Below are 26778 nucleotides of genomic sequence, written 5' to 3' on the forward strand. Positions count from 1 at the left end.
AGAAGAGAAGAGAAAGAGGAAGGGGAGAAGGGAGGGAGGACGCTAACTTTTAAAAAAGGGATCAAAGACCTAAATTTTAGTAAGAGCAAAAACTATAAAATTCTTTGAAGGAAACATAAGGCCAGCCTTGTGTCCTGGGGGTTAAGGAAGCTGAATTCCACACAGTCCAATACACAGTATGAGTCCTGGGACTGGCAGTGTGAAAAATACCAGGCAAGTGTGTGTGTATGCCCAAAATCCCAAAAAGATGAAGAAATGGAGTAGAAGAGATTGCAACATAACCATATTCTACTGGGGAGTCCTTTCTCTCTCTTTCCATCTGTGGAAACCATACATGCCTACTGGCAATTTTTTAAAAAATAATAATAGGATCAAGATGACCTACAAGAAACACTCACCATGGTTGTCTGGAAAGAAAAGCAAAAAAGGGGGTCAGCAAGTGAAATGAAGGTTAAGGTGACTAGATCCCACATGGTCGATCGCATGGTTCAAGTCCTGGATCTGGCAACTTGAGAAACACTGGGCACATGTGTGTATCTGCCCACAATCCCGAGAGGAGAATGAAGAAGGGTTTGTGACATGGCCATCCTTCCCAAGAAGTGATTTCTCACTTTTTCTTCCCCCTGGCAAGCATGTATGTCCTAAAACAAACTTTAAAAAAAAAAAAGAAAAAAGAAAGGTTAAAAAAGTTGAATAAATTCCTGTACTTCCAGCAAAGGAGTGAGGTGAGACTGACAAAGTGCAAGAAAAAAACAGTGGTAACTTCTGGAGCACTGAATCTCTACTTGGAAAACTAAAGAGGGAGTCCATCTTCTGAATTTATTGAGATTCCAAAGCCCTCCCCTGCCACAGGGGAGAAAGTGAGAGGAACTTTCCTCTAAAACTCCCAATTCCATACTCTTAGCTCAGAACCCAACACTCTGCACCTGCAGAAGAACAATGAAATTCACACAGAGCTAACACACACAGTAGGGAAGCACATGGATATACCACTTCGGAGAAAATACTGGACCTCCAACCCTGACCCCCAAGAGCCACCTTGAGAGCTGACCAGCAGGTGGGCTTTAAATTATGATCAAGACCAGTCAATACGGCATCTCTGCAACCCTCAGGAAGTGAAGAGCACAACACAAACAAGACCAATATCAGAATAAATGGGATAAACACCTTAGTGACTGAGGCCTGCAAGCTCCCATCATACCAAAGACCAAGAACTCTGCATTCCAGTCACTCTTACCAGAACACAGTGTATAAGAGCATGCCGCCTGCCCCAACCAAGAGAGACTGTGGAATTTGGACACTTCCTCCTGAACAACAGACATAGTAGGCCTGTACTCCTCCTCCCTCAGAGTTAAGTTATAGAGAGTGTCTCCTGCCACACCTGAGGCTGGCTAATCACAGTGCAGCTTTTCTGGATCTCCCTGAACTGTAGGTGTGGACAAAGTAAGCAGGAGAAGTACCAGACAGAAGAAAGGAGGATGCCAGAGATCCTTGCTCCAGATCAGAAAAGGAAAGACAGAGCACTGCTCCAGACTGCCTCCTGATTCTGGAGTGCATGATATAGCCATCTAATTCCAAGCATGAGTCTGCCTAAATCCAATCAGTCTCCATGAATCCCTAGGCTTTACAGGTCACAGACACTGTAGAGTGACTCACAAATAGATTTGTCTCTGCCTCATCCTGGATGACCTTCTCAGGGCCACATTTAGCTTTAAGATTCACACCACTGCTAAGCATTCTACCCAGGCTGCACAGGATCTATTTCTTGGGTCTCACAGACAGGCTTGCCTCCAGCCCCTCCTGAACCATATTGCCAGAACTGCTTACTAGAGCTGCATTAGTCCCAAGAGCTAATTCTCCCCTGGTAATTATAGGCAGGCTATACAAACCCTGCTTAGATCTGAAAGGCACGACTGGCCTCTAGCTCATCTTATACCAACATGGCAGAGCCATATACAAATCCTGAAGGCCAACCCACTCATAGGTATTACAGACAGGTTGTGCAAGCCCTGCCCAGATCTCAAAGACTCAGCTGGCTTCTGGCTCCTCTTGGACCAACTTCCCAGGGCTATATTTTGGCCTTAAGGGTCACTCCACCCTGGGCATTCCAAATAATCCATTCAGGACCCACATCCTGAGTTACAGATATGCTTGACTCTGGCCCCTCCTGGACAACCTTGCCAGGACAACGTTAGGGTCTGGAGAGCCACTCCACCACCAGGCATTACAGAATCTACTGCATAAATTGGGAAGAAGTGAGTACCCTACCAGATGATTAAAAATCAATGCAGGAATACAAGAAATATGAGAAAAAAAGAAAATATCTCTTTTCCAAAAGACTACCACACCTCACTAACAATGGGTAAAATACAGGAAGTGACAGGAATATCAGGAACAGAATTCAGAATATTGATCATAACAAAACTCAATGAGATACAAGAGAAAATAAACAATTCCAGGAGAAAATTCATGACATCAGTAAGGAATTCTACAAAGAGAATTAATAAATAAAAAATTCAGTGTAATTCCTATCAAATTACCAGCAACATTCTTCACAAAAAGAGGTAAAACAATTATAAAATGTGTCTGGAATCATAAAAGACCCCATATCATGAAGACAAAACTGTGCAAAAAGAGTAAAGTTGGAAGCATCTGAATGCCTGACCTAAAATATATTACAAAGCTGTAGGGACCAGCAGTTAGCGTAATGGCTATGTCGCTGGACTCCCATGTAGTCAACTGCGGTTCGCGTCTCCGGGGGCTGCTTAAAACTCACGCTGGGCGCATGTGCGTGCGTGCCCAAGATCCTGAGAGGAGAATGGAGGAGAAGGTGTGGCCATCTCCCCGGGAGGTGATTTCTCGCTTTCTGTCTCTCTTTCTCTCTCTGTCTGTCTGGCGAGCATACATACCCTATAGCAAAAAACTCTCAAAAAAAAAAAAAAAGCTGTAATAATCAAAACAGCATGGTCCTGGCACAAAAATAGATAAAAACAGTAAGTAAATTAGTGTTGAAAAAATGTGAAGAAATTGGAACCCTAGCACACTGTTGGTAGGAGTGTAAAATATTACAGCCAATATGGAAAACATTCTGGTGATACCCTAATAGGTTTAGCATATAACTACCATATCAACCAGTAATTCTGTTCCAAGGTATATACTAGAAAAAAAATCACAGCAGGTATTTAAATAAATCAAAACTTAATAGCCAAAAGGTAAAAACAATCTGAATATCCATAATGAGTGAAGGGATAATCAAAATATAATATTACTAGGCCATTAAAAGAGATGAAGCAGTGATACAAGCTATAACATGAATTAACCCTGAACATATTATGTAGAAAGAAAGAAACAAATCACATAAAAAGAACTACTTTATTTTTCCACCTATATAAATGGTCAAAAATAGGTCAAACTAGAGACATAAAGTAGAGTAGTTGCTGCTGAAGTGTAAGGGATGGAGAAGTGCAGGAAGGTAATAGCTAAAGAGTACAGGGTTTATTTGGGGATGATGAAATATTCAAAAATTAACCATAGTGATGGCTACACATATCTGTGAATTTATTTAAACCAACTGAAATCTATACTTTAAATGAGTGAATTGTATAGGATATGAATTATATCTCAAAAAGCTGCTTTAAAAACCCCAAAATTTTGGGACCAGCAGATGGCATGGTGGTTAAGGTGCTGGACTCCCACATGGCTGATGATGGTTCAAGTCCTGCATCTGGCAGCTTGCTTTCTCACTTTCCATCTATCTCTCTCCCTCTCTCCCTATCTTTCTTTGTTGAGTGCATGTACCCTTTAGCAAATCTTTAATAAATAAAATTAAATAATTCTTTTAAGAAGAAAATTTTAATTTATATTATAATAGCAACAACAAAGATTAGTGTATTAGGGAGTTTTGTTAAACAAGTAGATTTTAGCTGTGTTTGTCAGGCAAAGAAAATAACTCTTGGCGATGACAAATACATATATCTGCTTCAGTATAATAATCATTTGGTAAACATCATGTGGTAAGCTTCAAACATGCACAATATAAACTTATTTAATAAAAAAATAATAGGAGCTAGCTAGGTGGCATAGTGGTTAAGGGGCCGGATCCCACATGGCTGACTGCATGGTTTGAGTCCCAGACCCTGCAGCTTGAAAAGCATGGTGTATGCATGTGCGTGCATGCCCAAAATCTTGAGGGAAGAACAGAGGATAGGGGATTGCAGTATGGTCATCCCATCTGGAGGGTATCTTCCTCACTTTCCCTCTCTCTCAATCTTTCTCCAGCAAATGCATATGCCCTTTAGAACATTTAAAAAAAAAAAACAGAAACAAAAACAAAAAACACTATGTATATGGATAAAGACAAGGAGAAAACACAGAAAATAAATAATAATACCTTAGGGATTGTGAGATTCTGGGTAGTTTTGTTTTTTTCCTTCATTGCTAAAATATCTGTACAGTATGTTTAAACATTTAAAAAATTATGATATAGAAAAAAATTATGATATAGAAATGTTCATAACTTACCTTTATAAATTAGAGGTTTATCTTTATCTTCTGTCTTTTCCCTACTAGCCAATTCGAGAAAATCTTCTATCAAGTCCAGAGATATGAGAGACTGACTGAAAACAAGGCTACCAAAAAAAAAATCAGAGTTTACAGATTAAAAGATTTACCCAATAAAGATAATGCTTTTTCTTAAATTGACCTACAAATTTTATAGTTATAATCAAAATCCAAGCAGGATTATTTTTGGTAGAAATTAACAAGCTGATTATAAAATTCACTATAGGAATGCCAAGCACAGGTAGCCAGAACAATTGTGGGGAAAAAGCCAAAGTTGGAGGCCTCACTCCACCTGACTTTAATACTAAAGTCTTTTAAAAGTTGGTAAAATTGGGGCCATTAGGTAGTGTGGTGACTGAGGCACTGGACTCCCACATGGCCAACCAGAGTTCAAGTCCTGGACCTGGAAGCTTGAGAATCACATCAGGCGCATGTGCATGCATGCATGCTCAAAATCCCAAGAGGAAAATGCAGAAGGGATTGAGGCATGGCCATCCCCATATAAGGGGTGATTTCTCACTTTTCCTCTCTGTCTCTCTCTGGCAAATGTGCATACCCTTTGACAAAAATTTTTCAAGTTGGTGAAAAATGTGAGTATGAAAATGCTATGCATGTATTTATATATTTTCTGCATCAAAATAAACTCATACATTAATTCCACTTTTCATGAACATTCTGAAGTCATCTCATACTGACAAAAGAACAGCAATCAAAAAAGTACAGTAGTGGTGAAGGAATGAGTATAGAGCAATGTAACAGAATAAAGCCCAGACATATATCCACACAGTATGGTTAAACTGGTTTTTGACAGTAAAGCAATGGCAATTCAACAGAAAAAGAAAAGTCTTTTCAACTATGACGTTGGCAAAACTAAACATCCATATGCAAAGAAATCCATGAACATCAGCCTAAGCCTTATACTTCCTATAAAAATTAATATACAGGATATTTTAACACTTAAATTTTTGTTTTTAAATTTTACCACAGGGAGTGTACACTCACCAGAGAGAGACAGAGAGAGGCAGTGTAAAGGAAAGTGAGTAATCACCCCCTGGGAGGATGGCTACTCTGCAATCCCTTCTCCTCCCTTCTCCTCCTGGGATTTCAGGGATGCACACACATGAGCCCAGCATGATTTTCAAGCTGCTGGGTCCAGGACTTGAACCACAGTTGGCCATGTAGATGTCCAGTGCCTCAGTCACGCCACCTGCTGGTGCCTACATTTAGAAACTTTTACATAAAAGAAAAACCTTTATAACTTGGGGTTAGGCGAACAAGGCGAACAATTCTTTAGAAATGACAACAAAAGTATTATCAGTTTATAAAAAGTTGATAAAATGGACTTCATCAAAATAAAAATTTTTGCTTTGTAAAAGATACTGTTTAAAGAATATAAAAAAGTCCTTCCTACTAAAAATAGTTCAGTAATTTAAAACTGTTATGTATTCTACATTTTATCATTCTATTCCAAATATGTTTGGAAATTCCTGATTCTTTATCCTACTAATTTTCTAACTCTTTCCAGCTTTGAAAACTACTTCTTCACATAAAGTTTTATTTGGAATTAAAATAAATAATAAAAGCAAGCTACTTTAAGCATTGTGGGAGAAGGGGGAAATGTGTCACTGGTCCCTTACCTATTGCTTTAGGTCACCAACTTACTGAGGCTCTGAAAATCAGTTTGAAAATCACTGCTCTGATCTAACCCATTGGCAAAAAGTAAATGAACACAATTAAAAACCAGAAAATTCAAAAAAAAAAAAAAGAAAGAAAAGAAAAAACTAGACAGTGGCAAAGCAGTAAGATACAACATTCTGCAAAGCTGGCATATACTCTATGAGTATACCAGGCATACATATGTCCCTGATCCAGGATTGGCTGAGGCCAGGGACTGATTTAGCATCAAGATTGGAAGTATCCATCTCTTTCTCTGAGGAAATAAATAATCTTCTTAAAAAAAAGAAAATGCAGGAGGTCCCCTTCTCTCTTTTTATGTATGTAAGCAAAGTAGGTTGATGCTAGAAACTAACTATATATACCTGTGATAAATATGCTTCCTTTTATTTTTATTCTGAAAGCTGTACTCTAGGAGAGGGTGGTATTTATGATTCCAGAATGTCCTTCAACACTCACTGCTAGATGTTTTCAGATATAGCAGAACTAAAAAGAACAACTAAAGCTATGAAATGGATATTGGAATTAGCCCCATATATTTCCTTTGTATGGTTTTTTGAGCTCTACTAACTCCCAGTTGCTTCTTCTAGAATACTTGCAAGGAAAAAAAGTAGACTCTTCATGCTCAGCTTAAATGACCAAGGCCTATACTTTGACCCTCAGCAGTCTGATTACTTTCCCCAGCATAAAAAACTCTATTGAATAAATTATTTCTGAGCTACATATTAACCTTTTGATAGATCCTGTACAAGATAAACAAATTCTTAGAAATATTAATTATTTAATTGGAATTATTGTAGTACATGGGCTAACAATTAAGGCTGATTTTGGGAATCACTGAGCTCAGACAAGTCTCACTGTAAAAAAGTTAAAACTCAATGATGGGGCTGGCAGGTGCTGTGGTGGTTAAGGACAATGGACTTCCACGTGGCTGACCATGGTTCAAGTCCCAGACCTGGCAACTTTCTCTCTCCCCCACTCCCTGCATTTCTCTCACTCTGTTCCTCTCTGGTCAAATGAAAAGAAATAAAGTTAAATAAAATAATTCTTTAAAAATAACCTCAATGGCTATATATAATACTAATGGTTATCTCTGCTATCTTCTTCTAGTTACAGATAATATAAAGAACTATTGTCCTGATTATAATTTTCAAACCTGTATAAACCATTTTGATTTTATCTATCTTATTAATAATTCATATGAAAATATAAAAGCAATACTTATCAAAAACACACATAATAAAAATCTGGGAATAGAGTTTCAATAAAAATGTAATAGTTAAATGACAGAACACAAACAAGGCAGAAGAACTTAGCTGAAACTGGCAGTACACTGAAGTTGGTTGTAACTACTATAAAAAAGGAAAAGTCTACTGTCAGCATCTTTTCTCACCTCCAGTATCATGCTGTTAGTTGAAATTGGCCACAGGTAAGTATTAATACCATGAAAATCAGCAAATGATACAAATCAGGGCATTTCACTCTTGTTTGCTTATGTTTTCCCTTTATTTTTACTTTTTTTGGGGGGGAGGGGAGTAAGGAGCCAGTTGTTAAACATTCATCAACACATATCACTGGCTCAAATCACTAAAATCATTTATTACTTGCCCTGAGAAATATCACATTTTCATTTGGGTTCAAAAGATCAATTGCACAAATAGAGAATGGGAGAATCTGAATTGACAGTATTCTTCTAAAACAAGAAAGAGAGAGAGCCTTAGTTAACAAAGTTTGAACTAATAGTGTTATTTAGATGTTGACAAAATACTTCATATTTAATTGTATAAATGGAAAGACAGGGTCCAGACCATAACTCTATTTTAGTAAGAAATCAGTTTTGTTTATTGAGATGGGTATGAACAAAATGAAGTATATTCATGACCACGTCATCAGTACTGAAATTATGGTATACTAAGAGTAGATCAAGTAAATCAAGGAAACAAGAGGAAAAAGTTAAAAGTGACAAGAGAAACCACACCATTTTTTTAAGAGAAGTTAATTAAATAGTCACAGTGATTTCTGCAAACTACTTTGAAATGGATCAACAAAATAAGATTGGACAGAGGAATAGATACTTAAATATATATATGATAAAGTACAGTAAAATGTTATAGAATCCAGATGATGGGTATATGGATATTCACTGGAAAATTCTTTGTTTTTGTGTATATTCAAAAATTTCCATAGTAAAATGTTGGAAAATAAAGAATAGCTATAATCACAATACTAAAAATGCACTGTTTTCTAGTATTAACACTGAAAATATCTATCAGTTCGGCTTATAACCAGAATCGATCACAAGAGTATTTTAAAAAAGTATTAGATGGAACCAGAAGATGGCTGGTTATGTCACTGGACTCCCACGTGGTTGACCGCAGTTCAAGTCCTAAACCCAGCAGCTTAAAAATGCATATGAAATGTGTGAGCATGTGTGCCCAAAATTCTAAGAGGAGATTGGAGAAGGGATTGTGGCATGGCCATCTCTCTTGGGGGAGGGGGGAGGGTTATTTCTCACTTTCTAAGGTCTGTCTCTCCAGCAACCACATGTGTCCTATGGCAAAAATCTCTTTCTAAAAATAAAAAAGTACTAGTTATGTTCTACTTTAAACCAGAAAGGAAACAGCTATAGAGATAGGGTCTAAACTAAAGGATACATATTCTAACAATTTAAAGTTTTCAATTAAGGGTAGGATAGCTACAACGAACATGGTAAGATAAATTATTTCTACATTGGGTAGAAAACTGAAGACCAATAAAATCTACCTACATTCTTAAAATTCTTAAATGATATTGGAACCAGCAGTTTGTGTAATGGGTATGCTGCTGGACTTCCACGTAGTCGACCGCGGTTCGAGTCCAAGACCCAGTGGCTTAGACTCATGCCAGGTGCGTGTGCATGCATGCCCAGGATCCCAAGAGGAGAATGGAGGAGAAGGGATTGCTGTGTGGCCATCCCCTCTGGGCGATGAGTTCTCACTTTCTGTCTCTCTGTCTCTCTCTGTCTTTCTGGCGAGCGTACACGCCCTATAGTAAAAGCCTCTCCAAAAAAAAGAAAAAAAAAAAGAAAAAAAAATCTTAAATGATATTCAAATAAAAATTAAAGCTAAACCACAGAAAAACTCAGGTCTATAGCAGTAATCTTTTCCAATGTTTCAGGAACTGTGAAATCAAATATCTACTTCATACTTGACATCTCATGGATACCTAATAGACCTTTAGGTGGTATTACTCATTACCTTTAGGTAAATTTAACACAGCCAGAATAGAACTCTTTCTTTCCTCTAACAAATTTAGTATTTCTATATATCAGTAAGTAACACCATAATTCACCAGCCACTTTAAGCAGGAACCTTGGTAGTCATTCTTTGACTATTCTCTCCTTCTTACTGTTCTGTATTTAATATATCAAATCCTGTTGTTTCTACTACAAAACACAGACTTGATCTACACTACCACCACTTTATTCTAAAACAACATCGTACTTTAGTTGAACCTCTTATTTCTGTATGAAGAGCAACATACAGCCCAAACATTGGGTTGTCAAAAAGTCATGACGCATTTTTGCATAGAAAAATACATCATGACTTTTTAGATAGCCCAGTAGCATTTTTGTGAGCCCTTGTTATGTGCTCAGAACAGTGGTTAATAAGAAAGAATACAGCCTATGTCTTCCATAGCTCCATAGCTTATTAACCAGTGGAAAGACATATAAACCAAGAGATACACTAGAACGTATTAAAAGTTGATTATAATGTTTATGGTAATATCTTTGACTCAACCAATATAAAGTATATTCATGATGGGTAAACTAATTTGATATGCTGTAATAATTCAATGATTGAATGCAAAACAGAATTTAAATAAATTAAAAACAAGAAAAGTGGAAAAAAGATAATAGAGGGTTTACTTACTTTTAAGAGAGTTAAAGAAATTAAGTTTGAATTTTGCTTTTTAGTTTTTTAACCATAGGGTGCATGTGCTTGATGGAGAAAGACAGAGAGATACAGTGAGAAATTGCCTCTCAGGGGAAATGGCTATGCCACAATTCCTTCTCCTCCATTCTCCTCTAGGGATTTTGGGCATACATGCATATTTACCTGGTGTGATTTTTCTCTTTTTTCTTTTCTTTTTTTATTAGGTGTTTGCCTATAGGACATGTGCACTTGCCAATGAAAGATGGAGAAAGACATGGAGAGATAGTGGAAAGGAAAGTGAAAAATCACCACGGAGGGGATGGCTACATCACAGTCCCTTCTCCTTTATTCTCTTCTCAGGATTTTGGGAATGCACATACACATGTGCTGCATGATTTTTAAGCCGCCAGGTCTGGGACTCAAACCACAGTGAGCCATGTGAGAGCCTAGCACTTTAGCCAACATGCCATCTGCTGTCCCCTAGTTTGAATTTTTTAAGATCAAAGATTATTACATCTTAGTCTTATGTTAAATTATTAACAGGCCCAGATATAGTGGCACAAACATAGGAATGCTGCTGCCAACACTAGAGGGCATATGAGAAGGCTCTGGTTCACATCCCAGGATCTGAACACACCAGGTGTGCCCACAATCCTAGCTAACTGTGGGGAAGATCATGGTATTAAGACCTTGTTGGGGTTGCCTATCTATCTGTCTGTTTCTCTCTATATACTTCTCCCCCTCTCAGGAAATAAATAATGAATTATACAGATAATTACTATTATAGCATCACAAATACCTTTTTTTAAATTATCTATTATTAATATATTGTTATAATCAAATATTGGAATCTTGTAACAGCCTAGACAATAAGTCTGGCTCAAAAACATTAAAAATATGTTTGCTGAATAATAATATGAAGGGTGGGCTGGGAGTGGAGATGCAGATAAGCAAACTGTGGCACAAATGTTAGAAATAAAACAAACGGGAAAAAAAGAGAAATGATAAATAATAAAACACATGAAATAAAGTCTGAAAGAAGCCCACTAGATTTGGTGATCCAAAGGTCACTAGTGACTTTAGGGAGAAAATCTCAGTGAAGTAATAGGGAAACTATATTAGTGAGTTGTCTGAATAGCCATACATATTTTTTTCAATGCAAAAATGTGCTGTGACCTTCCCAACGACCCAGTACATGAACTAAAAGTGATTTTGAAGATGGCAAAACACAGATGCCAACTAAAAGCTCAACTTAAGGAAGTATGTTCAAGTTATAATAGCTAGAACTGGAAAATAGTACTGAAGAAATAACATATTCAGTCAAAATAGTAGCTTACAAGAAAAATAGTTATTTATACTGGCTTAGCCTACAGTAAGCAAAAGAAAAAAAAACTACATCTTTAAAAAGGAAGAAAACAGAACATATTTGTTCAAATAAACTGTTTAAACAGATAGGTTGTCAAAAGTCTCATTTATACAGTAAATATAAGAAAGAACTTACACTTTATCCCCAATTTCCTCTGCCATTCGAAGAATTTCAAAGAGAAGTACCATTTTTCCAGAATGTTCTAAAACCTCAGCATCAGCATCTGTAACAAAATCTTTGTACCAGTCTGGAGCTGGGCTGCTTGGATTAGAAGAGGAAGCAGCTTTACCTAAATAAAATAAATGGAATGTAATTAAGTATGTAAATCAGAAAAATAACAAAGAAAAGAAAGGTCAAGAGACAGAAACAGACTAATTCAGGTAAAGAAAAAGAATTTGAAGGGAATTCAGAAGATGGAAAAGAAGAGAGAAAGAGAGAGACACATGCACAACTAAACCAAAAGAGAGCTACATTGAGAAATATGCGAAATGTGTGTGTGTGTGTGTGTGTGTGTGTGTGTGCGCACACGTGCATGCACAGGGCTTGGGGGTGTTGTTGGATATAAATACCAAGTGAGAGAACAAGCAAGATTTGCATCCTGAGAGTATGAGAGAAACAAAACCTCTATGTAGTGATGGGAAAAGAAAGACACTCCAAGACATGGAAACCTCCTGGGCCATAAAGAGAGTTAAACCATCCAAACACAGCCCAAGATAGGAAGACACAGAAACAGAGACCCAGAGGTCAAGAGAGAAAAGACCTTGTAGACAGGGAACATTTCACTGTGTTACTAGAATTCTAGAAAACTCAAACAAGGATAGACTTCAGAATCACCGTATCACATTATTCTGTTCTTATTTTTCCCCACAAACTTTGACTCTAAAAGGTGTAAAAAGGTAGCACAAAATAACTTATTAAACATAAATATTGTAATTCTAAATAAAAATGTTTAACCTGTTTATATACTTTTCCTCAATTGTTTTTTAATGCACAGTATTCTAAAATTTAACATATGGTCATGTGCCCTATAATGAATTTCATCAACAATGGACCATATATACAATGGTGGTCCCAAAAAGTTATGATAGAACTAAAAAATTGTATTGCCTAGTGATATCATAGCTACCATAATATCAGAACGTAACACATTACTCATGTGTTTGTAATGAAGCTGGTGTAAACAAACCTACTGCACTGCCAGCTGTATAAAAGTATAGCACAAATAATTACATACAATATATAATACTTGATAATGATAACAAACAACTATATTACTGGTTTACATATTTACTACACTTTTTATCATTATTTTAGAGTATAATCCTTCAGTACTTATTAAAAGAAAAAGTTTACTTTTTGTTATGCTGGCAGCAACCTGATACATCTCATGTTTACATCTCTTGATTCATCATTTTCTCTTGCGCTTGGTTTAATCTTTGTTCATCATGGCCCTTCCAGTGGGACAAGATGTGGAGATGGAAGACAGTGATACTGATGATCTTCACCCTGTGTAGGCCTAAACTAACGTGTCTTAGTTCCTAACAAAAAGAAAATTTTAAGTTAAAAATAAAAAATTTTAGAAAAAGCTTATATAATAAGATATAAAGAAAAATTATGTACAGCTGTAAAATGAGTTTGTGTTTTAAGCTATAAGTTATTACAAAAGTCCAACAGTTAAAAAAAATAAAAAGGTTGTGTTGTAAAGTAAAAAGTTACAGTAAAATGGGCCAAGAGACTACATGGAGGATAAGGTGGCTGGATCCCACAAGGCCAACTACACAGTTCAAGTCGCAGACACAGTAGTATGGAAAATGTCCCAGGAGTATGTGTGTGCATGCCAAAATCCTGAGAGGAGAATGAAGAAGGGACTGCCAGGTGACATCCCTCTGGAAGGTGCTTTCTGACTTTTTCTCTCTCTCTGTCTCTGGGGAGCACATGTGCCTGATAGCAAACATTCAAAAAAAAAAAAAAGTTACAGAAAACAAAGGCAATTTATACTGAAGAAAAATATTTATTTCTAAGTTTAGTGTACCCTAAGTGTACAGTGTTTATAAAGTCCATAGTAGAGTACAGTAATGTCCTGGGCTTCCCATTCACTTATCATTCACTCATGGACTCACCCAGAGAATCTTCCAGCCCTGTAAGCTTCATTCATGGTTAAGTGCCTTATACAGGTGTACCATTTTTTTTTTATCTTTTATACTGTGTTTTTACTGCATCTTTTCGATATTTAGATCATGTGGCAAAATTGTCTCCAGTATTTACTACAGTAACATGTTGTATAGTTTATAGCCTTATGAGCAACAGGCTATGCCTGTTGTGTAGTAGTAGTCTATACTATCATCTAGGTTTGTTTAATCATCAGTCTATGATGTTCACACATTGACAAAATCACCTAAAGATGCATTTCTCAGAATGTATCCCTACTGTTAAGCAACACATGACTATATATTTGTTACACTTCAAATATTCAGAAAAGCATATAAATGAGTGATCATGCACTACATTCCATTTTCATCAAATTTTACTGCTAAATCTTCATCTGATACAATTGAAGCTTATTATGTGACCCAAATCCAATTTCATACTTTTTCTTTCCCCCTTCCAAGAGGTAACTAAATTCCTAAATTTTATACTTACCATTTCAATGCATGTTTTTATATTGTTACCACATGTGTACATTATCTTTGCATGTTTTTAACCATATGCAAATTGCACCATACTGTTTGTACCATTCTGTAAGTTACTTTTTCCTCTCAAAGTAAAATATATTCATGCTTGTCATGAGGCACCCATTCCATCGTTCTAAATGCCATGTAGTATTCCACTGCATGACCACATCATTATTAATTAGTTCATAAGTTCACACTTAGGTTGCTTATTTTTGACAACTATGAAACAACTGCAATGAACAATGTTGAATTATACTTCTCTTCAACATTGCCTATTTCAGAACAGTTTTAAATTTCCTGATATAAAGCTATACTTAGAATTTTTAAAATATCACTTTAAACATACTTATTTTATAGCTTTTACCTAATAATTCTATCATCCAATGCTCCTGAGAATCAAATCATGCTGCTTGTTTTGTGTGCTAATTTTCCTCAAGTTGATTGCTAAAAATTTTTTCTTGCTAGTTTTCCCTAAGGTTCATTTTTTTCAGGCATTCTGTAATATTTTATTGTTATTTCATCGTTAGTGTAGTTGTGATCTGTGAGAATCCTGGGTTAATGCCATTACTCTGCACAGTACTTCTGTATTTTCTCCTGCCAGGCAGGAGAACAGAAACCCAGAATTACTTTAGAGGTATATATTTCAGCTTATGATTTTTAGATTATATGAGTAATATATTGAGTCATCAGGAAAATCATGATGCATTTTTGCATAGAAAAATAAGTCATGACTTTTGCAACAACCCAATAAATTCAAATTAAAAACAATATGGCAAGCCTACAACTGTGAATTCAATGAAACTATTTTCTCCAACCAAGAGCCCAGCTAAAATAGATAAGCTTCCTTGTCATCTCTTTAGCTTGATGGGCAATTTTTTTCCCTATTCTTTGATGGAACAGGGAAACTTTAAAAGAATTCAGCTTTGAGATAGGGTCTAAGAACCTTCTGCTTTTATCAAGGGCTCAAGCTGTCCCTGCATAGGTGAAAAACCAAAGCTGCTAATCTCAAGACTAGCATATTCCTAGAATTTCCATAGCACACTTTTTTTCCTCTGTGTAAGCAAATATTGGGTTGTCAAAAATATCATGACATTTTTTTCTATGCAAAAATGTGTCATGACTTTTCCACCAACCCAATACTTTATTAATCTGGGTTATAGTTTTACATATAAATGGACTCTCCCCACAGTGTTGAATTTTTTTTTTCAACATAGAACTTTACTTTTGTCTGTTAAATGTTTCTTCCTTTTTAAATCTCACACTCAACTTTCTACCACCCACTCTCTACCATTCCTCCCTTACAATCTCTGGTATCTACACTTGTCCTCTCTACTATCATATATTCAGGTCTCTCAATTTCTGCCACAGAGTGCAGATACTTGGTACAAATTTAGTGGGGATATACAGTATGTATCTTTCAAAGTTGGCTCATTTCGCTTAACATCAAGTCTTTTCTATACATCCATTTTGATTCAAATGATAGGATCTCTATTTTTATTGTAGCCAGGAAACATTCTATAATATATATGACACAGTTTTTCAACCCAGTCATCAGTTTTTGGACACTTAGGCTGGTTTCATGTTTAGCAATTGTGAATAATGCTGCAAAAAACATAGATGTGAAAGTGGCTTTCTGATTCAGTGTTGTCCTATCCTTTGGGTAAATACCAAGGCACACATTTTTGAAACAATGTTTAGGTTTATCAGTTTCTTCTGTATGTCTAGGTCTTGGTGAATTCCATTACTTTAAGAGAGCTCACTGTATTTATATTCAAAATACAATGAACTGCTTAAACATACTACATACCTGCAAGATTCCACAACTTTCTTTGAATTTCTTATTGAATGTTCACCCTATCTTTTCTAGGCAAAATTCTATTCATACCTTACTATCTTTCAAGAGTTAATTTAGGGGCTGCTAGATCTCACATGGCCAACTGTGTGGTTCGACTCCTAGACTTGGTGGCTGAAAAACATGTGGGGCACATGTGCATGCATGCCCAAAATCCCAAGAAGAGAATGGAGTGGCCACCCCTGCTGGAGCAGTGGTGGTAGCGGGATGCTGTCTCACTTTCCCTCTCTCTGTGTCTTGCTCCAGCTACCGCACACACACCATAGCAAAACTGGAAAAAAAATTTTTAAAAAAAGAGTCAGTGGGAACCAGCAGGTGGCGTGGTGGTTAAGGTGCTGGGTGCTCCCACATGGGTGACCACGGTTCGAGTCCTGGACCTGGTGGTTCGAGTCCTGGACCTGGTGGCTTGCTCTCTCTCCTTCTCTCTCTCTCTCTCTCTCTGTGTGTGTGTGTGTGTGTGTGTGTATCTCTCTAGTCAAAATAAAAATGAATGAATGAATAAGTAAAGTTAAATAAGTAATTTTTTTAAAATAAAAAAAAAAGAGTCAATGTAGAGTTCTTCTCAGAAAATCTTCCTTGTAAGCCTTGCCCTTGGCTGGTGTCTAAGAATATGAATAGTAGGCAGTACCTTACATTGATGTACTATTTTCCCTGGTAAGAGTGGCTCACTATGCCTAGATTGTTTGAACAAACAATGTGGTATATTCTAAACACCTATTTTCCTCGTGAGGGTCTAAAATTTTGGTATGACCCAGGCAGACAGGGCCTATGTGACTACTCCCCAATAAAAACCTTGGGCACTCTTATGGCTTTCTTCCCCAACAAAATTTATGTGTTGAGATTTGATTGTGAAGGTATTAAAATCATTTTTACAATTAGCCAAGCAGCAAATAACCAGTGCTTTTAGGAAATTCTGCATTACCACAGATAGCACACAAATTCAGCAATAATTATCCACATTTATTAAAAATAATTTATCTAAGGTAAAATATATCAGAACTAGGCCAGCCAGGGTGGCACAGTGGTGATATCCCACTTTGTGATGCTGAGACCATATGAAAAGATCCTGGGTTCATCTCCCAAGGTCTCCCTGTACATGGTAGTAGGATGTACATGTACACGCTTCTGATGCCAGATGGCTGAGACTGGGGATAGATCCCTATGCAAAGACCCTATTGAAGGTGGGTCTCCCTTCCACCCTCCCTCATGGAAGAAATAAACAAAAATTTTTTAAATCAGAACTAAAAAAATTGTGACAGAAAGTTAGTAAAAATGTGACAGCAAGATAAGGAGTATCAAAGCTTAGAAAAGGTGACACCTCCTGAGCAAATATAACAGATTCTATTCCAATTCTGATCATACCAAGTATAATCACAATACCTTACTAGTAATATCTAAAAAAAAAAAAAAAGTAAACCAAAGAAATGTAGGCTATGCCAATTAATTAATATTCTGAGTATGTAATTACAGTTTACCAAGATATTTCACACTGAATTTTCTTATTTCATCACCCACACGAATTAATCATGATTTGCATTATAACTCTGTACTATGTATATGTACATGACAAGTATAAATAAATTAATAAATTGACCAAAGTTACTCTTTAATATCCACTCTAAATATCACAAAATCCTTAGAAAGCAAAGCACAAATCAAATATAAAACAAACAGAAAGCTAGACCTTCACCCTTAACTCATAATGCATTAATTTTAAAATGTAAAGGCTCAACAACAAAGCTTACTCTAATAATACTGAATAATAAATCTAATACTGTTGAATTAATATAGGGCCAGCCTCATAGCCTACTGATTAAGGTAGGCAGATCCCACATGACTAACTATGGTTCAAATCCTAGCCCTGGCAGCTTAAAATAATATATCTGTGCCCCAAATCCTAAGGGGATGAAGAAATGGAAGAGAAAGAGATTGTGCCATGACTAAATCCCATTGGTTGCTGCTTTCTCCCTCTCTCTCTGTCTCTCTCTGGTGAGCACATGTGTGTTCTGGCAATTTAAAAACAAAGTACTTAGGAAGATAATACTATGACAAATCCACAATCGGTGGTAACTAAAAATCCCCTAAGATCCTTTTTTAAAAAAATATTTATTACTTTATTTAACTTTGTTTAGTTATTTATTTATTTTAATTTGACCAGAGAGGGAGAAAGCAAGAGAAGGAGAGAGAAAGAGAGAAAGTGAGAAAGCAAAGCAACAGGTCTGGGACTCGAACCATGGTCAGCCATGTGGGAGTTCAACACCATTAACTACCACGTCACCTGCTGGCCCTCCACTAAGATCTTGAGTCATACTTTCTTTTTTTTTAAATGAGGTATTCTATATAGTCACTTACTTATCACAAAACTTTCCTTCTAGGGCTGGTTCTGTGGCCTAACAGTTAAGGGAGTTAACTCCCACATTGCTGACCACACTACATGAATTTGGCCCTGGCAGCTTGAGAAACACACTGGATATGTGTGCATAAGTGTCCCAGATCTCAAAAGAATAAATAAACTGGAAAGAAATGTGGTGTGACTATGCCCCACTGGGGAGTGTTTTCTCCCTCTCCCTCTTCCTCTCTTTCTGGCTAGTGCACATTCCCTCTGGCTTATTAAAAAACAAAACAGAAAAACAAAAATCTTCACTTCTAATAAAACACTAAAATGCAAAAATAGAGATGCTTATACGGTAAACTTAAACAATTATTGTGAGATGCTGCTTCTCAGAAAGATGAGAAAATAATATTTTAAAAAATTATGCAGTATCAGCTGTATGCACTCAGATTCTTTGAATTAATTTAGACTGAATGAACAAATATAGATTTTTTAAATTATTTTAGTTCTGGAGAATGTTTCTGATAAACTACATATATACAAGCTGCAAACAAATGTAGCTAAAATGAAACAAAACTCCATAAAAATGACCAGTTTTTCTTTTCAAATTCACAGCCTTTCTTGTCTGCTTTCAAACTTACAACATGTGGCTTCCTATGCTCTGCCTCAGTGTTTTCCAATCCTTTTACATTCTAGCAGTTATAGAAATGGATACTTTCTCAGTGGAAAAATGGAGGAAGCTACTCATTTCCAGAGATGATCTAGATGCCTCAGACTCTACCTGTACTTCCAATTGATGGAGGGATTAATATCTCTGCATAATTTATGTAGTAACCCATAGGACAATTCATATTGGTTGGTTTACTCTTTCTCTCCTATTAACCATAGGTTATGAAAAAAGTTTCTACAAGAACATTTTAATAAAATAATTCCCAAGGGAGCAGCAGATGGCATAATGGCTACATCACTGGACTTCCACATAGTCAATGGCTCAAGTCCTGGACCCAGTGATTTAAACTCACGTCGGGTCCGTGTGCATGCATGCCCAAGATCCTGAGAGGAGAATGGAAGAGAAGGGACTGTGGTGTGGCCATCCCCCTAGGAGGTGATTTCTCACTTTCTGTCTCTCTGTGTCTCTCTGTCCTTCTGGTGCATGCACATGCCCTATAGCAAAAACCTTTCAAAAAACAAACAAACAAACAAAAAAAACAGTAAATTTGAATAAAGATATTACAAAATAAATTAGAGCCCTATTAAAATTTGCTTTGGGTGAAAGAACACAATTCTACTCAAGTAAGACAAGCATTTTTTTTGGAGAGTTTTTTGCCATAGGGCATGTGAACTCGCCAGAAAGACAGAGAGAAACAGAGAGATAGAAAGCGAGAAGTCACCCCCCATGGGGGATGGCCACACCTCGATCTTTTCTTCTCCATTCTCCTCTTGGGATCTTGAGCACACACGCACACGCACCTGGCATGAGTTTAAGCCACCGGGCCCGGGACTTAAATCATGGTCAATTACATGGGAGTCCAGTGACATAGCCATTACAACAACTGCTAGTCCCTCATGATGTATTTTTGCATAGGAAAATACATCAAGACTTTCCTGACAACCTAGTAATTTATTGACTATAACATGGTGGCCTTGAGATTAGATATATCTGGGTCTGAATCCCAGTTCTACACTCATTTATAAAACTAAAGGTAACAATTAAATTGCAAGACTGCTCAAGAATTCAGTTAGCTAATACAGAGTCAAAATAAGAGTTTCAGGCCAGCCACAGTGGTGTATTGGTAACGCAACAATCTGTGATGCAAAAGACACATGGCAGGTCGCAGTGTGTGTCCTGAGGTTTCCCTATACAGGCTGGCATGCATATACGTGCCCGTTATCCTGGCTGGCTAAGGCTGTGGGTGGACAGTGGCATAAAACCCTTTTGGAGGTGTCTCTCTCTTGCGTGTAGGAAATAAACTTTTTTTAAATTACTAGTTTAAATATATACATGTAAATAAATGTTAGTTTTCCTTTCTTCCTTTCCTTCCATATAGTGGCTTGCCTAGAATGAAATATCCATCAAATATTTTTTGTAATTATATCTACTTGATTATCCTAGACTCTTACCAATTAAGAAATTTCTTTAAGCCAATGAGTGAGCATAATAAATGACTAAAATAAACCAATAATGATATGACATTTTCTAAATCACTATTCCATGATAAAGGCAACATTCATTGGACTCACTTTCTTCCAGCTTTAAAGAAACTGAAGGGTTGTTTCCTGTTTCATCCACATTTCCTTCACCACCTCCTCGAGATCTTGAATTCCAGACTTTAATCACTTCAACATCATTGTCACTGCCACTTCCACTTGAGCTACTATCTTTTTTCCCCTTTTTCCCCTTTGTTTTCTTTTTTCTACAAAAAGAACAAAATGGAAATGGTTAGGAAAGTAAAGTAAAGACATAAATATCAATTACCAGAGGACGATCAGCAAGTAGGACTTTTAAATATATCAATATATAACATAAAAAATAATCTGTTTACTTCGTATAATCATCAGAGCTTAAACTCATGGAGGTTTCATCAGAATCTGAAGCTATAAATTCATCCATACTATCTTCATCAAAATACCCCTAAAAGGAAAAAAAGACAAATGTTTTAATAGTTTATTTCAAGTTACATTGGAAACTATAATCATGTTCATTTCATTTAAGGAAAAATTAATTAACATGAGATAAGGAAAAATGAAGGAACTATCATATTGGTTTGTTGGGAAAGTCATGACCCATTTTTGCATAGGAAAACATAGAAAAGTATGTCATGACTTCCTAATAACCCAATAGGTTAGAAGAGACAAAAGTGACATGACAGATAAAATTATTAAATGTAACGAGAGGTCCTAACTTGGATCAAGGAAAAGGATATGAGTACAAACACTGAAGAAATCCAAAGTCCGTTGTTTAGTTCACAGTATTGTACCAAAGTTAATTGTTTAGTTTTGATCATTTTACTCTGGTTATATAGAATGTGTTAATATATGGTAAAACTAGGTCAAAGATGTCGGAGAATTCTCTAAAATATTTTTGCTATGTCTATTAACTTTTTATTTCAAAATAAAAAGCTTTTAAAAATGGGCTCAATAAATGATTAACAGTTAACACTCCACAATTATAATACATTCAAGACAAATAGAAGTTATAAATAAAAGAGGTTGAACTGGGCCAGCAGGTGGCATACTGGTTAAGGCAGTGTACTCTCACATGGTCGACCACAGTTCAAGTCCCAGACCTACTGGCTTGAAACACTCCAAGCACGTGTGTGTGTGTATACCCAAAATCCCAAGAGATGAATGGAGAAGGGACTGTCGTGTGGCCATTCCCTCTGGGGGGTGATTTCTTGATTTCTATCTCTGTCTCTCCAGTGAGTGCACATGCCCTATTACAAAACTTATTCTTAAAAAAAAAAAAGTTCAATTAGGGGTCAGGTAGTCGCACAAAAGTAACACAACTTGGATCCACATGGGAAGATTCTGGGTTCATGTCCTGGGAACTTCTACTGTACACTGGGCACATGCATGTCTGCTCATTGTCTGGCTGACTGAGACCAGGGGTGAATCACAGCATGAGGACCCTATTGGGGTGACTCTCTCCCACAAGCACAGAGGAAATAAGCTTTTTTAAAAAAGATATAGGTTAAATTAACATATGGCAAAGCAAGAGAAAATTCTAATATACAGTGTCTATATAGCAACCTTTTGCCTAAAGTTATCCTGCTTCCAACAGATACCTTTTAAACAATTTTAGGTTATGGAATTTACCTTGTTTTCTTTGCTAATGTAGTCCAACTGCAAACACCAAGGATGATTCCAGATTCTACTTAACATCTGAAAATCTTGGAAAAGTTTTGCACCTGCCTTTCCTCTTCCACTTTCGCTGTTATTACCTACACCTGATTAAAAATAATAATAATAATAAAGTTAAGACACAGGGCAAAATCCATAGTGCAGTGGTAACATGCTAATCAAGAGAATCCAGATTCCCACTTGGCAACTACTGTTTCAATCGCTGGGCCAATCAACCTCAAAACAGGGCAACATGCATGAAAGTACACAAAATCTGATGGGCTGAAGGACAGAAGGAAGGGACTCAGCACAAGAAGACCTAATGGATGGTGATCCTCAGTTTTTCCCTCTCTCTCATGCATGCACTCTGTCATGAATAGAAAAATTATATTTAAAAAAAATAAGACATGATTTTTGGCCTGTGGGTTCAACTTCACAGCTGTGAAGTATCCCCCAGGCAGTATCCCCCATCCCAGAAACAGCACAAGCACAGCACCAGCCACGGTAGAAAGCTGCTAGGCATCTCCACCTTTGCCTGGTTTTGGCCTCAGGGTTCAACTTCATGGCTCTGAAGTCTCCCCCAGCTAGTGCTCCTCGTCCCAGACCCAGCACCAGCCAGGTAGAATAGTTGCTTTACTCCCTCTTGCTCTTCTCTGCTCCTTCTAAATTATTTTTTTCTCTTTTTGAAAAATAGCTCTCTGCCCTCCTTGGGCCCTTCTCTTGTTAATCTCCATCTTTTTTCTCACCTAGGGCAGAAAGATGCTAGACATCTCCACCTTTGACCGTTTTTGGCCTTTGCGTTTGTGCACCACACAGTTTTCTATTTTCATCTCAATTTTATTTTTTGTGAAGCGATTTTTTTCTTTTTCGCTTTTTCTTCTAGTAATTTCATTCTTTTTTCTTCACCCTCTCCCTATTTTTATTTCCTACTTTCTTTTTCTTTACCTTACTTTTCTGTTTTACTTCTCAGCCCTTTCCCTCTGCCAAGAGATAATTAAGTGCATAGTAGCTAACAATCTGAGCATTGGGACTTTTACAGAATTCTTTACATATCACTGTAGTGGTTGCAAAAATAGTTAAATTCCCCTTTACAAATCTAATTGTAAACCTCCTCCGATTCCTGCATTTGAGGACTTAGTAGAAGGGAGAAAATAGCATCAAATTACTTCACAAAGCGGGAAACACATGAGGTCACAGTCACAGAATCCTTCTCCACCAAAGTGACCAGAAGTGAATACATTACCAAATGACTAAAAATCAAAGAAGAGCCTCAAGGATGAGAGAATCAAGTAGTACTTCTCCACCAAGAGAACAATGTAACCTGTCTCCAAGTCGGGAAAATTTCGAGCATATTACCAAAAAGAAAAAGAATTTAGAATATTTATGGTAACAAAATTCTATGAGATGCAAGAGAAAAGAGACATTGAGCTCTAAGAGATGAGGAAGTCTTCCCACAATATGAAAGAAGAATTGGACACCATAAAAAAGAATCAAATGGAACTGTTAGATATGAAGGCTATAATACAGAAAACTAAAACCTCCCTTGAAAATATCAAAAGTAGGCTATACCATGCAGAAAATCGAATTTTGGAAGCAGAAGACAGAACCAATCACCTAGAAATAATTATCAAAAATACTGAGAAAAGAGCCAAGAAAACCAAGGATAATACAACAGAAATACTAGATTCCATGAAACGTAAAAACATCCGGATCATCAGTATCCCAAATGGTGAAGAAACCAATAAGGGTATTGATAATATATTCCACAAAAACCTGAAAGAAAATTTTCCAAGTCTAGAGAGGCACTCAAACATCCAGACCCAAGAAATACAAAGAACCCCAAGTAGAATCAATCCAAGAAGATCTTCACGGGAACCAGCAGTTAGCGTAATGTCTATGTCGCTGGACTCCCACATGGTCGACCATGGTTTGCGTCCCGGACCCGGAGGCTTAAAACTCACGACAGGTGCGTGTGTGTGTGCATGCCCAAGATCCCGAGAGGAGAGTGGAGGAGAAGGGATTGCGGTGTGGCCATCCCCCCTGGGGGTGATTTTTCGCTTTCTGTCTCTATGTCTCTGTCTGGTGAGCGCACGCTCCCTATAGGGAAAATCTCTCCAAAAAAAAAAAAAAAGATCTTCTCCACACCACATTGTAGCAAGATTGACCAAAATGACAGATGAAGAAAAGATACTAAGATTGGCAAGAGAGAAATGTCAAATCAATTACAAAGGCTATCCAATTGACTAACACTGGACCTCTCATTGGAAATAATGCAAGCAAGGAAAAGAATGGGAAAATATATTCAAAGTGTTAAGTAAAAAAAAAAAATTTCAACCAAGAATATTCTATCTGGCAACATTACCTTTCATATGGGAAAAGAAAATAACAACATTCTCGGATAAACAAAACCTGAAGGAATTTATCAACTACAGACCAATTCACCAAGAAATTCTGAAAGGAGTACTATATCAAGAAAACTAAAGAGAGACAGACAGCAATAAGAGAAGAAAAAACAACCAGGATTCTGGCCAACTCAATTGTAAGGACAAATCTGGAAATATCGATAATAACACTGAATGTCAATGGATTAAATTCTCCGATCAAGGGACACAGACTGGCTTAATGAACTAAAAATCAGAAACCCTCCATCTGCTGCCTACAAGAAACCTATCTCACGGATAAAGACATACATGGACTAAAAGTGAAAGGCTGGAAAAAGGTATCTCATGCAAATGGAAACTAAAAAAAACTGAGAGTCGCTATACTGATTTCGGACAAAATAGGCTTTAAGACAAAAACCATAAGAAAAGACAAAGAAGGGCATTATATAGTAGTAAAAGGGCTAATTCACCAAGAAGATATAACGCTTATAAATATCTATGCATCGAACTCAGGAGCACCCAAATATGTAAAGAAAAGACTGCTACATGTAAAAGGAGAGTTAGATTATAACACTATAATTGTTGGAGATCTCAACATTCCATTATCTCCTTTAGACAGAAAGATCAATGAAACAAAAAATAAGCAAAGAGACTCAGGACTTAAATGATACCATAAAACAGATGGACTTGATAGACATCTATAGAACTTTCCACCCAAAAAAACACTAAATATACATTTTTCCCAGCCACACATGGTACCTTCTCAAAGATTGACCACATGATAGGGCACAAAACCAGCATTTACAGAGTCAAAGGCATAGAAAATATATCCAGCATCTGCTCCGACCATGATAGAATTAAACTCAATATTAATCTCAGAAAAAGCCCTCCAAAATATACAAATACATGGAAACTAAATAACCTACTTCTGAATGACTCCATGACTATAGCAGAGATTAAGATGGAAATCAAAAGATTCATGGAAACTAATGATAATGAATACACAAGTTTCCATAATCTATGGGATACTGCAAAAGCAGTCATATGAGGGAAGTTCATAGAAATTAGTGTGCACAAGAAAAAGATGGAAAGGTGGCAAAAGGACAACCTAACATCATGCCTCAGAGAAATGGAAAAAGAACAACCAAAAATGCAAAAAAATGCCAGGAGAAAAGAAATAATAAAGATTCGAGTAGAAATAAATGAAATAGAAAATAAGCGAACTATACAGAAAATAAATGAAAGCAAAAGCTGGTTCTTTGAAAAGATAAACAAGATTGACACACCATTAGACAGACTAATTAAGAAGAGAGAAAGGAACCAGATAAGTCAAATTCGCAACAAATCAGACATTACAACAGACATAACAGAAATACAAAACATCATTAGAGTATACTATGAGCGACTATATGCCAACAAAGAAGAAAACCTGGTTGAGATGGACAAATTCCTGGACACATATAATCTACCAAGATTGACTGAGGAGGACAGAAAGCGGGAATAGACCTATAACAAGCAATGAGATTGAATCAGTAATAAATAACCTCCCAACAAAGAACAGTCCAGGCCCCGATGGCTTCACTGCCGAATTCTACAAAACTTTTAAAGAAAAGGTAACCCCCATCCTACTCACACTGTAGAGATCCAAAAGGAAGGAACTCTTCCAAACTCGTCTTATGAAGCCTCCATTACCCACATTCCCAAAACAGATAAGGATACGACAAAAAAGGAAAACTAAAGACCTATATCTGATGAATATAGATGCAAAAACTCTCAACAAGATACTTGCTAACTGTATTCAACAGCATATAAAAAAGGCTATTAATCATGACCAAGTAGGCTTTATTCTAAGAATGCAAGTGTGATTCAACATATGCAAAGCCATAAATGTAATATATTCTATTAGCAAAAAGAAAGATAAAAACCATGATTATTTCAAACAATGTGGAAAAAGCATTCGACAAAACACAACATGGCTTTGTGATCAAGACTCTCAGTAAAATTGGCATAGGAGAACCATTTCTCAGCATAATAAAAGCCATTTATGAAAAACCTACAGTTAACATTATAGTGATTGGAGAAAAGCTGAAAGCTTTTCCACTAAAAATGGGTATAAGATGAGGCTGCCCACTCTCTCCACTCCTATTCAATATAGTACTGGAAGTTCTAACCCATGCAATCAGCCAA

At 36.7% G+C, this 26778-nt stretch overlaps 1 protein-coding gene across 1 annotated transcript in view; it reads right to left on the bottom strand.

The window, feature by feature from the left end:
* The window catches only part of ATRX (ATRX chromatin remodeler), a 247807-nt gene that overhangs the window by 71063 nt on the left and 149966 nt on the right, over positions 1 to 26778 (bottom strand). The window contains exons 24-28 of the mRNA XM_006148780.2: positions 22187 to 22317; positions 20914 to 21002; positions 20612 to 20784; positions 11650 to 11803; positions 4522 to 4628 (exon numbers count right to left, since the gene is read on the bottom strand). Of these exons, the coding sequence (XP_006148842.1) occupies positions 4522 to 4628; positions 11650 to 11803; positions 20612 to 20784; positions 20914 to 21002; positions 22187 to 22317 (654 nt within the window). The remainder of the gene's footprint in view (positions 1 to 4521; positions 4629 to 11649; positions 11804 to 20611; positions 20785 to 20913; positions 21003 to 22186; positions 22318 to 26778) is intronic.

This window comes from Tupaia chinensis, unplaced genomic scaffold, assembly GCF_000334495.1.
Source record: "Tupaia chinensis unplaced genomic scaffold, TupChi_1.0 Scaffold000243_1, whole genome shotgun sequence".
NCBI lineage: Eukaryota > Metazoa > Chordata > Mammalia > Scandentia > Tupaiidae > Tupaia > Tupaia belangeri.